Source organism: Pelobates fuscus, chromosome 2, assembly GCF_036172605.1.
Source record: "Pelobates fuscus isolate aPelFus1 chromosome 2, aPelFus1.pri, whole genome shotgun sequence".
In the NCBI taxonomy this organism is placed as follows: domain Eukaryota; kingdom Metazoa; phylum Chordata; class Amphibia; order Anura; family Pelobatidae; genus Pelobates; species Pelobates fuscus.
The window spans coordinates 449022502-449038763 of NC_086318.1; the positions used below are offsets into that span (position 1 = coordinate 449022502).

The window sequence follows — 16262 nt, forward strand, 5'->3', positions numbered from 1 at the left end:
TGAAACACTCCTAGTTCTATTCAGTGATGTCTCACGAGCGCCACGGTACCCCCCATGTATAGGTTTTATGGGGTTTTGGAAAGTTACAGGGTCAAATATACGCTTTTCCATTTTTGGTTTTACACATTGAAAATTGGCAAAGTGATTTTCTGGGCTTCTCTTGCCTTTGAGTGAGCATGGCAGCCTGGGTAATAACATTTCCACTATTATGGCATACCATTTTCAAAAGTAGGCAACCCAGAGTATTTCAAATGGTGCATATTAAGATGTTTGATCTAACCACTTTATCAGAAATGAAGGGCCCACATAGCGGTAATAGTTTTATTTGTGCTTTTTTCCACACATGAACTCACTTTTCACAGGACATTTCCTATTCCTGATGTGAGTTATTGCAACAAAGCCTCACTATTTTTTTGAACATTGTCTCCTGAATATAACAGTACTCCCATGTACCGGATTTTCAGGTTTTTTGGGGAAGTCACAGGGACAAATATATTAGATGTCCATTTCAAAGTTGGAAATTTGACAAAAGTGATTTGCTGGGCCTATGTGGCTATTTAGAGAGCATGGCAGCCTGGGTAATAACATTTCCACCGTTATGGCATACCATTTTCAAAAGTAGGCAACCCAGAGTACAACAAATGGCAGACCTTGAGATGTTTGGTCTAGCCATTTTGAAATGATGGGCCCATGTAGCAATTTCTACTTTTATTTTTGTCTTTTTAATAACATAAATTGCATTTTCACTAGAAATGTCATAATCCTGGTATTAGTGCACTAAAACCTCAGTATTTTGATTTAACACTGTCTTCTGAATATAACGGTACCCCCACGTATCATTATTTCAGATTCTTTCCGATAAGTACAGGGCAAAATATATTAGATGCCCTTTTAGCTTGTAAGTTTGACAAAGTGATTTTCTGTTGTGTGAATGCAGAGTATGTAGTGTGTGTGAACTGGGTGGGGGGGAGGGCATTTTTATTATTTTAATTATTATTATTTTATTATTTCATATTTTTTTTTGTCCCCCCTCCCTGCTTGTTAACTGGTCAGGGAGGGGGGCTTTCTTAATCCCTGGTGGTCCAGTGGCATGGGCTGTGCAGGGGGGGGCGGCAGGAAGCGTTTACTTGTCTTTCCTGCAACTCCTGTCAGCTCTGTGCAGCTCCCAGTGTAAAAACTAGACGTATACTCAAGTATATACAGTAGTTAGTGCACTAAAACCTCAGTACTTTGATTTAACACTGTCTTCTAAATATAACGATACCTACATGTACAATGTTTCCAGGTTTTTAGTATATCACAGGAATAGTACAGTACCCCCACATACACTTTGATCTGAAGGCAGAGAGAGGCAGATAGATCTTTGACTCCGATACTGTAGCATTAACCCTGTGATCAGTTTTTTATTGGGAAGTCACATTTCAAGTAGTACAAATGTAGTATTTTGAGTTGTTTGGTGTAGCCACTTTAGAATGGCTAGCGTAAACAGGGACAGGCCAAGGTCAGGGGAATCCAGAAGTCAGAGTAGTCGGTAAAACAAGCCAATGGGTCGGTACAGGCAGCTAACTAAGCATAGTCAGGACAAGCCGAGGTCAGGGAATCCAGGGAAATCAAGCAAACAAACTGCCAAAGTCCCATACAGCGTGATTTAGTAGTTCAGCTCTGTATGGTAGACTTTGAAACAGTCTGTTATGCAGAGGGCGGGTAGGGATGGACAGGAGGGGCAATAATAACTGGAGTCCTTTCGGACTCCTCTTTGCCAGCAAACACAGCATTTTCGTTGGGGTGACCTTTTACACGGTGTGGGGGGGGGGGGATTCAGGAAGGGAAATGTTTGCTGTAAGTCGTTTGACATCTTCTGATTCCAAAGGAGGGTTAGGATTTGGGGTCTGGGCAAATATAATTTGAGACAAAATTTGGACCATAAACTCTAGAAATGGGCATGGTCTACCTATGGCTTCCTTTTTATAAAGCACATAGTCATTGAAAATGGCAATCTGGGTTATGTAGATCGCAATTTTCTTGTACCAGGTCCTACTATTCCGGTTCACCAGATAGGGCTGTATGCACTGATCAGCCAAGTCTACTCCCCCCATAAACTTGCTGTAATCCACAATGCACTTCGGCTTCTCCAGCTGCTCAGCTCCACCTCTCACAGACACTGGCACTGAAGTTTTGTCGTGCATTGTAGACAACATGTACACATCTTTCCTATCGGTGAAGCGAAGGGCAAGCAACTCATCCTGGCAGAGCGCTGAAAGGGAGCCTCTACTGCGTCTACCTCGTGCCAGGGTTTGAGGGAAACCTCTACGATTCTTACGCACTGTGCCACAGGCTACGGTCTCAAAGCAAAATAGAGTTTTAAATAACCGTATGCTTGTGTAATAGTTGTCAACCCATAGCCTGTATCCCTTATTTAACAAGGGAAGGATTAGGTCCCATACTTTCTTGCCACATGTACCCACAGAATCAGGGAATCCTGGTGGGTCAAGATGGCTATCCTTACACTGATAAATACGAAACGCCCATGTATATCCAGATTTTGATTCACACAGTTTATAAAATTTTAAACCGTATCGGGACCGTTTAGAAGGGATATACTGTTTAAAAAGTAATCTATCCTTAAATTTCATTAAGGACTCATCTATACAAATATTTTCTTCAGGGACATAATTTTGGGAGAATTTGTCTGACAGGAGTTCAATTAGAGGCCAAATTGTGTACAGCCGGTCAAACAATGGGTCGTTTCTTGGGGGGCACAGTGTGTTGTCGTTGAAGTGGAGGAAACGCAGCAGCTGCTCATAGCGATCCCTCTTCATAATCCAGGGGAAAAGAGGGGTAGCCAGGATGGGATGCTTGTACCAGTAGGACCTGATACTCGGCTTTTTAAGATTGCCCATAACTAGAGTTAGGGCCCAAAATTTGCGCATTTCTGCAAGATCCGTGGGGTGCCACATATTACGCTGATTGTAATGTGACCCCGGATTTGCAGTCAGATATTGGTTGGCAAATAAATTGGTTTGCTCAACCAATAACTGAAATACTTCCGCTGACATGAACAAATCAAAATATTTTAGGGGCTCCCAAGCATCCACCATAACAGTGATGCCAGGGGTCACCGTAAATAGGGGAATATCTGAGGCAGTCAGATTTGGGGGCACCCAGTCTCCATCTGGCATTGGGCTTGCTGAGCGTCCTCTTGTTGGTGGTGGTGGGGCACCATCCCTAGATGAGTCAGTCATAGCCTCAATGTCAGAGGCAGTGATAGTGTCACTGTCTTGCAGAGTTTCACTATCACTGCCTGCCAGAATGGTGTACGCCTCCTCGGCCGAGTAGCGACGTGCCATTCTAGGGGGGGACTACTCAATAATTAATCAAAAAAAATCTAAGGGGGAAATTACAAAATTCCTACCTGCCTAACACCCTACTACCCACCCTCAAAAACCCACAAAAAATAAAAAAAATTTACTGATCGCCGTTTAGGCTGCTGCGACCAGTACTGAAAGGGTTAATTTTTATTTTATTTTTTGTTTTTTTAATAAAAGTAACCCCCCAAAAAAGCCCTCTGATCACAGTTATCACTGGTACAATACTGTACAGTATAGTGATCACGGCAGCGGGGAAAGGGTTAAGGGAGATTTGGGTTGCTGCGGCTGACAAAGGGTAAAAAAATAAAATAATCGTACAAATGTACTAAAATCCCTAAACAGGCTGATCACGGTGTTAAATGCTGTGACCAGCACTGGAAAGGTTAAATTCTTCTTCTTTTTTTTTTTAACTTTTTCTTTATTTTTTAACAATTCTTTCTCCTACAGGGCTCTCCAGCAACGATCTCTCTGCCTCTCTCTGTCAGATCGAAGTGAGGTGAAGAGAGGGGCAGAGACAATGTGTCAGCCAGTGATTTAAAATCATTGGCTAACACATTGTAACAGTGATCGCAGTGACTGGCTGCAAACTGCAGATCACTACGGATTGGCCACAGGGGACCTGTCTGGGTTGCCAGGCAGGTCCTCCCACCGTTATCTGCAGTTTGGGAGGGATCGGGGAAACGTGGGTGGGCTTAAACGCCGCTGCGTGCTAAGCCACCGTTAAAGCGTTTAAGCCCATTAACGTCGGGACGGCATAGCACGCCGTGAAGGCGTTAACGGGTTAAGGACTGAGCCAAATGTACACGTTGTGATCAAAACAAAATTTTACTCTGTCTGTCCAACCGTAATTCACTTCTTTCATATTATGTGCACCCACACTTATTATATATAATTTTATTCAGAGGAAACAGGGCTTTCATTCAACATCAAATATTTAGGTATGAAACATAATCTAATATGAATAAAATATAAAAAAATGGGAGAAAAAATGATTTAAAAAATTTGTTTAGTGCTACGTGACATTTTAACTGTGAATGTCATAATACTGTTACAGCAATAAAACAAATTTGTATTCAGCAATGTCTCATGTGTTTAACACTATCCCCTATGTACAGGTTTTATGGTGTTTTGGGAAGTTACAGGGTCAAATAATACCGAAACTTTGTTTCAAACTTACTAGTACATTTATTTTCCTGGCTATTTCTTATGGCAGCATCACTTATGGGTTAGCTCCACCCTCAGCTGGATCAGGACAGAAAACAATTAATTAACGAGGTTGTAGGCATAAAGGGTTCCTCCTCCCTCCATACCTCAGTCAAAACCCAGGGCGGGAACCTGATGCTGCCATGAGAAATAGCCAGGAAAAGAAATTTACTGGTAAGTATGAAACACAATTTTGGTATTCCTGGCTAATCATGGCAGCATCACTTATGGGTAATACCCAAGCATACTAGCAAGAAGGGTTGGGAAAAATAATCCACACTTATTAACTGCAATAACACAATTTTATTTTGCCGAACTAATAGAGCCAACACGCTTCTGCCAAACTTAGTAGAAGAAGAGGCTTCATCCAGCCTATAATGTTTTATGAAGGTCATAGGAGAAGACCACGTTGCTGCCTTGCAGATGTCATCAGGAGACACCTCTGCCCAATTAGCCCATGACCTAGGTGAATGAGACTTAATCCGTTTCGGAGGAGAAACATCTTTCAGAGTGTAAGCTTTAGTGATGATGTTGGAAATCCATCTACGTAGTGTAGAAGTGGAAGCAGCTTCACCTTTCCTGGAGCCTTCAGGAATAATGAACAAATGATCAGTCTTACGAAATGTAACAGAAACAGACAAATACCTGATCAAGTATTCTCTAATATCCAGATTATGAAGCTTCACCTCCAGATCCGAGGAAGGTTCAGGAAAAAAAAAGAAGGCAGAACGATCTCCTGGTGTAAGTGAAATTTTGAGACAACCTTAGGAAGGAATTCCAATTTCGGACGTAAAACCTGAATATATTCCTCTGCACGGGAGAGAGCTCTCACCTCCGAGATTCTTCTGGCTGAAGTAAGGGCCAACAAAAACAGAGTTTTGTACGTGAGATAAGAGAAATCCAAGTTCTCTGGAGGAGAAAAAGGACTTTCGGACAAGGCATCCAAACCTGTAGACAGTGAATAGCAGTTTGAGTATGAAGTAACTCTTCCTGGGCCGAGGAACCCACGATAAGAATATCGTCGAGGTAATAGAATATCTCTATTCTCTGCATCATTAGAAAAGCAATCAGAGTAATGAGAACCTTTCGAGAACGTCCTTGGAGCTAGACTGAGCCCAAAGGGAAGTCCCCTGAATTGGTAATGCTTCCTCCATATGTAAAAATGCAGAAACTTTATGTAACGGATCGCCTGGCACCCCGACTGAGTACCTCCGTTAAAGGATGCTCCTAGCGTTTCCTGAGGACTCCAAGCACTGCAGCAGACACCACAACCACCGAATCAGAGAAGCGTATAAATCCTCTCAAGCATATGAATTCTGTAGACAGTTGAATAGGAAACCGTACGATTAGGTTTACACTCCTAGCAGTCAAACTGGAACAGCATACAATAAATCCTCCCCCAAGAATGAGACGACACTTCACTTTGAGGGTAAAACAGGAACTCTGGACTGGAACATCCAGCCTGGCTTTTATTACAAGAGTACACATACAGGCCACACCCATGGGGAGGCATAAAATAACCAATAGCATCACGGGTGCAACCCACACATCCCCTCCCCTTAGTGTGACACATAATCCCATTATTCATACATTTAAAATATACCTTTTTACACAATATTTATAACTTCAAAACCATACATCACATCTTCATAACAATTACACATTTGGAATCAGCACACTTTAAACATAAACACTTCCAACAATCAGGCAAATCCCTCCAGTGGATCAAAAGTTAGGTGGAAGTCCTTTATGGCCGACCGCAAGCACAATTTCCTGCCCAAAACAGTTCCATAGATTTGGGCTGTGCGGTCGTTCAATTTCATGCAGAAAAACGACTAAGTCCCATTTCGAACGGGACTTAGTCTCTGGAGCTGAAAAACGAAGTATAGGAGAAGGTAAGGGTCAGCGGTGTTTGGTAAAATGTGTAGCCGATTTCAGTTCCACAGAATCTTTAGCATACACCACTGACCGCGTTCGACTGAACAAAGATGGCCGCCGCCATGGCAATTAACCTGCAGTAACCTCACAGCCTGGGAGGTAAATTGCCTGCACACTTTAACTTCTGGGTGGTCAGCCTGTGTGGTACTTGGTTCAGTAAGCCCTATTTACTGAACCAAGAGGGAGAAAGCCAGGGGCAAGTTATTTTACAGGTCTGGGGACATAGTCTTAAAGGAGCATTGTTCACCAAAGTTACAAGATGTCGCCAGACGGTTCTTAAAGGGCCATACACACCGAATAAAAGTCCATACGTTTTCAGGGGCCATAGTCTTAAAGGGTATTGTTACCCAAAGTCTCAATATGTCCCCAGACAGTTCTTAAAGGGCCAGCAACAGTACAATAAAATACCATCCACTGTGCTTAAAGGGCCAGCAGTCACACAATAAAATACAATATGCCCCAAATAACAGTGCCATAGTCAGCAGGTAGGAGGCGGGCAAACAGGCTTCTCCAGGGCCCAGTGGCGAGGTTGGTTTCGCCACACTTTACATGCGATGGGTGAATGGGAATCTGATAATATGGGTCCTTGAGGTCTATGGACATCATCCAACTTCCCTTCTTTATGTTGCAGACAATACTGGAAATGGACTCCATCCTGAATGACTTGGTCTGTAGGTAGGAGTTTAAGACCTTTAGGTCCAGAATCAGTCTCCATTTGCCTAAAGGCTTTGGAGCCAGAAACACGATTGAATAGTGGCCTTTTAACTTTTCTGCTTTCGGAACCTCCACAATAACCTCTTGTAGGATTAGTTCCTTGATACAAGCCATCACATCCACTTCTTTTATCCCTCTTGCAACGCAAGATTGCTTAAAGGTAGGTGGTGGGATACTTGAAAACTCTATGAGGTATCCTACTTTTATAATTGACAGTACCCATGAATCGGAGACGTTTTTGATCCAGACGGGGAAGAACTTTAGGAAACGACCTCCTATCCCTGGCTGGACCTGCGCACCTACAGAATCCCTTAATAGAAGGTCTGGTACCTCTACCTCGGAGAACTTTGAGGAAGAAGAAGATGGCTGAATTGTTCTGCAATTTGAGTATCTCGTGTACTCTCTGCCTGGACGATATGTCCTGGAGTCACGAAAGGAACGATCCTTAAATTTTTTATTCTTCCACATACTGGATAAGGGACGCCTTTTGTCCTGAGGAAGAAAGGCTCTTCTATAATCAGCTGCCTTTTAGATGGCCTCCTCCAGAACTTTGCCAAATAGTAGATCCCCTTGAAAGGGAAGAGCACATAAAGATGCTTTTGATGCATAGTCCGCACCCCAAGCATGTAGCCACAACGCCCTTCTGGATGCTACCGTCATGCTCTTAGCTACCATCTTGGTAATATCAAGAGAGGCCTCTGAGCAAAATTCTGAAGCCAAGTGGAAATCTTTCAGACTTTCAATCAGATGCTCCCTGCGAACCCCCGCTGCTATATCTTCCTCCAAATTCTGTAGCCATACCTTTAAAGCTCTAGAAAGTGTAGTCACTGACACTGCTGGAAGTAAAGCAGACCCGAGAGCCAGGTATGCCTTAATTAAATCCGCATCCAACCGTTTTTCCATGGATTTGCGTAAATAAGCCATTGAGTCTACTGGAAGAGTAGTCTTTTTGGCCATATGGATAACAGCCGCATCAATCTTAGGAATGGACATTCAAGCTTTAGAATCCACCCGAGAATATGGATATACCCTAGAAGCTTTATTCTTTAGAGTAGCTTTCTTCATTGACCTACTCCATTCTTGAGAGATGACTTCTTTGATAGCTGCATGAGCCGGAAAGGTGGGTATATTTGACCTAAGATCTTCAAAATACCGGTCTGATTCACGCACCTCTGCTTTATCTCCGGGGATCCTTAAAAGTATTTCTTAATAGTGAAATCAACTTCTCCACGGATCTAGAATCCAGCTGTGGCGGAACCAACCTCGCCACTGTGCACTGGAGAAGTCTGGTTGCTCGCCTGCTCCCTTTAGACTATGGCCTCTTTTTCCCTGCAGAAAGGCTGGTTTGTGCCTTTCTGCGGACTGTTAAAGCCATGCTACCCTAGATAGCTATGCCATGGAGCCCAGCCGTATACTGAAAGACTGTATGAAAGACTTTGGCTCCATGGCGATTGAACTGTATGTATGTGATCTGAGCGCCAGCGGTAATAATGTGCGCTCAGATCTAAGCTATCTGGGGATAGGTAAAATGTCTGTATTTTATGTAATAAATGTAACCTTGTGTATTTTATTGTATTTTACTCTCTTTTTACCGCCATGTGCTTAATGGAGTTTTGCCTCTGTCCTTGGAGATAATTGGATTACTTCTCAATTATCTCCAGGATAGAAGACTCTGTGGAACTGGTTTTGGGCATAAAAGCCATGCTTCATTTGGTCACAAAGGACTTCGCTCTATCTTTTGAACCAATGGACCAATTTAGATGATTTTGACATATGTTTGTATTTGGAGTATGCTGATTCAGAAAATGTAAGTGTGAATGTGATGCATACTTTCAAAGTTATGAATAATGTGGAAAAACTGTATTCCTCTGCCTGTGATAATTATATAACCCATTGTGTTCAGTAATCATATCACAGGCAGAGGGGGTGATTTTGTGTGGGAGTGTTTGTGTGTATTGTACGGATTGATTGGTTGTTCTGTAAAACCCTGTGGGCAGTACTCTGTTTGTGGATTGGGAATAAAAGAGGCTGTAAGTGCCAGTACAGTCAGTTCTTCTTCACCCTCAATTTGGAGTGCGGTCTCTTATTGGGGGAATCTGCTACAAGGGATTGCTATGCTTGTCATACTCCCTTGCTAAATCACTGCTAAGCTCTTGTAAGAGTTTGTTCCGGTCTTGGTCTCTGGAGAGGTCTACAGTGGTTATGGTGTCTGCTGCAGTGCTTGGAGTCCTCAGGAAGCGCTAGGAGCATCCTTCAACGGAGGTACCCAGTCAGGGTGCCCGTCGATCCGTTACATATCAGCTCTCCGCTACACCAGCGATCTTGATGAATGATCTATATCCTCCTCTTCTTCGTCAAGAGAAAAACTGGACATCAGAGTTATCTTCAGATTCAGAAGACCCGGACTCTTGTCTGGAGCGTTTTGCTTGCTATCCCTTCCCTGAAGAGGATCTAATTGTGTCTGCTATAGCCTGAGAGCTCCACTTTTTAAGATCTTCCTGAGGCGAATCCTTTCTGCTGCCCTCTCTGGCCACTTCCACCAAACAAGACCTGCACAGCTTCTTTTCCTCCATAGCAATCCCATTACAATTTAAGCATCTCTTCGTCTTGTCCTTATGCTTCCTAGGAGAAGATTCCAGCGATATGATGGGGCTGAAAATATATAAAGGCCATATATATATATATATATATATATATATATATATATATATATATTTTACTGGCCCCTTTGGCGCTCTTTTTGTTCCCCCCTAAGTGAAGACAAAAACGAATATTGGCTCACCTATTTCTTCTATCAGAATGTCTGGAGGCAGAGGGAGAAGCCATAGCTATAAGAGAAGAAACATTTACATGAAGGAAAGAAAGATAAAAAAGATAAATTGCTAAGAAAAAGGATATTAGAAGTCCTCTTACCTTCTCAGAAGAAAATTGATCCTGGCAGCACAATTCACATAGAAAACGCCAAAGCAACAAGGTACAGCAGCGTTTGAATTTCGCGCTATGTACCTTTAAATCCTCCTACCCGCCGATCCGCGCATGCTCGGAGACTCCACTACTAAATTGTTCAAAGTCCCTAAAATCCTTCATCGCGCATGTGCACGCCGGAACAGCCCCCCGCCGCCATTTTGTGACGTCCGAAGCAGAGCACCTAGATGCCGAATAGCTGTGAGTCCGGTCAGAAGAAAGAAACTTATACAGCACCTGAAGAATGCTTCCAGAGCAAGGAGAAAACAGGTAAGAACCCACTCCAGCCTGTAAATCCAGACTTATAGAAGTCAGCAGCCTGATAGCAGCACAAGAGGAGATTACTTAGCTAAGCTTCTCCAAAACCCTTTGCCTCCTGTGGAGAAATAAGCACACTCCACATCATAGATGGGGAACATGCATCAGGGGAATTTTTAACGTAACCGACCCCTATAAAACAGATATACTCATATGTATATGTACAGCACCAAATTCAGTTTAGGGAATTATAAATATACAAACCCCTGAATTGTGCCTTCCTGAAATCCAGATAGATTAGTCCAGAATCTTCATGTATGACAGTATCTAAACTGCACACACCAAACTCAGTTAGTTCTGCCCGTGCAGCCTGATTAATGAGTTCTTCAGATGAAGAGAGGCTGAACTTCATCTGGTAAGCCCATGGTAAACGTGGGAGGTGGCCAAAAAAATGAGGACAGAAAAAAGACTGAGGTACGGAGGGAGGAGAAACCCTTTATGCCTACAGCCTCGTTAATGGTTTAATTGTTTTCTGTCCTGACCTGACTGAGGGTGGAGCTAACCCATAAGTGATGCTGCCATGATTAGCCAGGAAAGCATGTTACATTTTTCAGTTTTTCAAATTGAAATTCGCCAGATTGATTATGTTGCCTTTGGGACCGTATGGTAGCCCCAGGAATGAGAATTACCCCCAAGATGCCATACCATTTGCAATAGTAGACAACCCAAGGTATTACAAAGGGGTATATCCAGTCTTTTTTAGTAGCCACTTGGTCACAAACACTGGTTAATTTTTGTTTGTGTGTGAAAAATGCAAAAAACTAATATGAATGCCAAAAAACTGAAACGCAAGCCTTATATTTGACTCTGTAACTTTTGAAAACACCATAAAACCTGTACATGGCGGGTACTGTTATACTCGGGAGACTTCGCTGAACACAAATATTAGTGTTTCAAAACTGCAAAACGTATCAACAATTATATCGTCAGTGTAAGCAGGGCCGGCCTTAGGCATTTAGACGCCCTGTGCGAAAAATCTTCACAGAGCCCCCCCCCGTCATCCATGTATGCTGCAATGTTTGTGTTGTCTGTGTATGTGATAGTAGGTGTGATGACCGTGTGTGATATGTATGCTATGTGTGATATTTGTAATGGGTGTATTAACAGTGTGTGATATGCGTGTATTGGTTGTATGTGACACACACACACAGAGTCAGACGGCCATACACACACACAGCAAGACATCCACACACACACACACACACACACACACAGGCAGACAGTCATACACACACACACACACACACACACAAAGGCAGACAGTCTCACACACACAGGCAGACAGTCAGTCATACACACAGACACAGACAGTAATACACGCAGACACACACAGAGGCAGACAGTAATACACACAGACACACACAGAGGCAGACAGTCATACACACAGACACACACAGGCAGACAGTCATACACACAGACACACACAGGCAGACAGTCATACACACAGACACACAGAGGCAGACAGCCATACACACAGACACACAGACACACAGAGGCAGACAGCCATACACACAGACACACAGAGGCAGACAGCCATACACACAGACACACAGAGGCAGACAGCCATACACACAGACACACAGAGGCAGACAGCCATACACACAGAGGCAGTCATACACACAGACACACACACAGAGGCAGACAGTAATACACACAGACACACAGTGGCAGACAGTCATACACACACACACACACACACACACACACACACACAGACACACACATGCAGATAGTCATACACACAGACACACAGAGGCAGACAGTCATACACACAGAGGCAGACAGTCATACACACACACAGAGGCAGACAGTAATATACACACACACACACACACACACACACACACAGGCAGACAGTCTCACACACACAGACACACAGAGGCAGACAGTCAGTCATACACACAGACACACACAGAGGCAGACAGTAATACACACAGACACACACAGTCATACACAAAGACACACACAGAGGCAGACAGTCATACACACACAGACACACACAGGCAGACAGTAATATACACACACACAGGCAGACAGTCTCACACACACAGACACACACAGGCAGACAGTCATACACACAGACACACACAGTCATACACACAGACACACACACACAGGCAGACCGTCATACACACAGACACACACAGAGGCAAACAGTCATACACACACACACAGTCATACACACAGACACACAGAGGCAGACAGTCATACACACACAGACAGTAATAAACACAGGCAGAGAGTCACACTCACCTGACAATCCCACAGTTACCTGTGGAGTTCATGGTGGAGGCAGTGCAGCTCCTGGTGACTGTTTGGTGGGGAAGCAGGGACTCCTTCCTGCTTCCCCTGCAGCAGTTTTCCGGCGCTTTTAGCTCCGCCCCCGCCGCACGGTAAGCGCCGCCCCAGCTTTTTTTTTTTAAATCCCAGCCGGCTGGGCTACATGGCGCCCTGTGCAGCCGCACAGCTCGCACACCCCTAAGGCCGGCCCTGAGTGTAAGTGCCATTTGTGTGTGAAAAATGAAAAAAATGTCACTTCCACTGACGATCTCGTCGTTGTAATACAGTTTACTGTTTTGAAACACTAATATTTGTGTTCAGCGAAGTCTTCCGAGTAAAGCAGTACCCCCCATGTACAGGTTTTATGGTGTCTTAGAAAGTTACAGGGTTAAATATAGTGCTAGCAAATTAAATTCCCTGGACTTTCGGCCTTGGTTATCAGTCAAGTCCCGCAAATTGTAATTAACAAAATGACCTAATAATGTAAAATTAAATTATTATATATACATATACACACACACACACATAATTTGTTACAATTATTTTTATTTACATATATAGTGATATATATACGTATATACATATGTATATAGATATATTATTTCGTTCTACATGTATTTTGATATCAATATATATAAATTGTAAAATACAGTTAAAACAAATTTACACCTACAGGGAGTGCAGAATTATTAGGCAAGTTGTATTTTTGAGGATTAATTTTATTATTGAACAACAACCATGTTCTCAATGAACCCAAAAAACTCATTAACATCAAAGCTGAATATTTTTGGAAGTAGTTTTTAGTTTGTTTTTAGTTATAGCTATTTTAGGGGCATATCTGTGTGTGCAGGTGACTATTACTGTGCATAATTATTAGGCAACTTAACAAAAAACAAATATATACCCATTTCAATTATTTATTTTTACCAGTGAAACCAATATAACATCTCAACATTCACAAATATACATTTCTGACATTCAAAAACATAAAAACAAATCAGTGACCAATATAGCCACCTTTCTTTGCAAGGACACTCAAAAGCCTGCCATCCATGGATTCTGTCAGTGTTTTGATCTGTTCACCATCAACATTGCGTGCAGCAGCAACCACAGCCTCCCAGACACTGTTCAGAGAGGTGTACTGTTTTCCCTCCTTGTAAATCTCTCATTTGATGATGGACCACAGGTTCTCAATGGGGTTCAGATCAGGTGAACAAGGAGGCCATGTCATTAGATTTTCTTCTTTTATACCCTTTCTTGCCAGCCACGCTGTGGAGTACTTGGACGCGTGTGATGGAGCATTTTCCTGCATGAAAATCATGTTTTTCTTGAAGGATGCAGACTTCTTCCTGTACCACTGCTTGAAGAAGGTGTCTTCCAGAAACTGGGAGTTGAGCTTGACTCCATTCTCAACCCGAAAAGGCCCCACAAGCTCATCTTTGATGATACCAGCCCAAACCAGTACTCCACCTCCACCTTGCTGGCGTCTGAGTCGGACTGGAGCTCTCTGCCCTTTACCAATCCATCCATCTGGCCCATCAAGACTCACTCTCATTTCATCAGTCCATAAAACCTTAGAAAAATCAGTCTTGAGATATTTCTTGGCCCAGTCTTGACGTTTCAGCTTGTGTGTCTTGTTCAGTGGTGGTCGTCTTTCAGCCTTTCTTACCTTGGCCATGTCTCTGAGTATTGCACACCTTGTGCTTTCGGGCACTCCAGTGATGTTGCAGCTCTGAAATATGGCCAAACTGGTGGCAAGTGGCATCTTGGCAGCTGCACGCTTGACTTTTCTCAGTTCATGGGCAGTTATTTTGCGCCTTGGTTTCTCCACACGCTTCTTGCGACCCTGTTGACTATTTTGAATGAAACGTTTGATTGTTCGATGATCACGCTTCAGAAGCTTTGCAATTTTAAGAGTGCTGCATCCCTCTGCAAGATATCTCACTATTTTTAACTTTTCTGAGCCTGTCAAGTCCTTCTTTTGACCCATTTTGCCAAAGGAAAGGAAGTTGCCTAATAATTATGCACACCTGATATAGGGTGTTGATGTCATTAGACCACACCCCTTCTCATTACAGAGATGCACATCACCTAATATGCTTAATTGGTAGTAGGCTTTCGAGCCTATACAGCTTGGAGTAAGACAACATGCATAAAGAGGATGATGTGGTCAAAATACTCATTTGCCTAATAATTCTGCACGCAGTGTATATATTTTAATTTTTTTTTTACGTATTTACATATTTTATATTATAAATAATTATATATTTAATCAATATCATTGTACGTGTATTTTGATATTAATATGTATTTATAATTATATATATTAATATTAAAATATACTTAGACAGTGTATGTATGTGTGTGTGTGTGTGTGTGTGTGTGTGTGTGTGTATATATATATATATATATATATATATATATATATAATAATTAAATGATCGAAGTATATATTTTATTTTAAACTGTAACTAACATTTATTTTGCTATTTACAGGCAGCAGGGGGAGTATCTGTCCTTACAGGCAATCACATGGCCCAGGGGGTGCCGAAGAGGAAGGAGGGGGACTCCCTGGGTTCCCAGGTGAGTCCACAAACTGCGAGCACCGGCGACCGGGTAAGTACATAGGACGGCTTGGGCGTTCTATGCCGCCAGCCAGCGTTTAGAGCCGGGTCCCCAAGGACGGCACAGAACGCCCACCGTCCTTAAGGGGTTAAACGTTGTCTGTGTTTATTGTGTGGTCTCATTTTATTAATACAAATATTGCCTACTATACATAAAATCCTGCACTCACTGTGTAAATTCACTCACCAAAACAAGCTCAGGGTAAGTACTACAGATCTTAATCAAGGAGCAGCAGGCATGTCGTCGAACATTCTTCACGGCACGAGTTAGTGGGTCCTGGATTAAATGCAAGGACTCAGAATGTGGTTACACAATACAGACAGTCTGTATTATACAGAGACACTGACTGCAGCACTCACACACAGACAGACTGTATTATACAGAGACACTGACTGTAGCACTCACACACATACAGACTGTATTATACAGAGACACTGACTGCAGCACTCACACACACAGTCTGTATTATACAGAGACACTGACTGCAGCACTCACACACACAGTCTGTATTATACAGAGACACTGACTGCAGCACTCACACACACAGTCTGTATTATACAGAGACACTGACTGCAGCACTCACACACACAGTCTGTATTATACAGAGACACTGACTGCAGCACTCACACACAGACAGTCTGTATTATACAGAGACACTGACTGCAGCACTCACACACAGACAGTCTGTATTATACAGAGACACGCTGACTGCAGCACTCACACACAGACAGTGTGTATTATACAGAGATACAATGACTGGAGCACTCACACACAGACAGACAGTCTGTATTATACAGAGACACACTGACTGCAGCACTCACACACACACAGTCTGTATTATACAGAGACACT

At 42.8% G+C, this 16262-nt stretch overlaps 1 protein-coding gene across 2 annotated transcripts in view; it reads right to left on the reverse strand.

Moving 5' to 3' along the window:
• The window catches only part of XPO5 (exportin 5), a 170825-nt gene that overhangs the window by 84573 nt on the left and 69990 nt on the right, over positions 1–16262 (reverse strand). For both annotated transcript variants that reach the window (XM_063444187.1, XM_063444186.1), the window contains one exon: positions 15597–15686. In XM_063444187.1, the coding sequence (XP_063300257.1) occupies positions 15597–15686 (90 nt within the window). The remainder of the gene's footprint in view (positions 1–15596; positions 15687–16262) is intronic.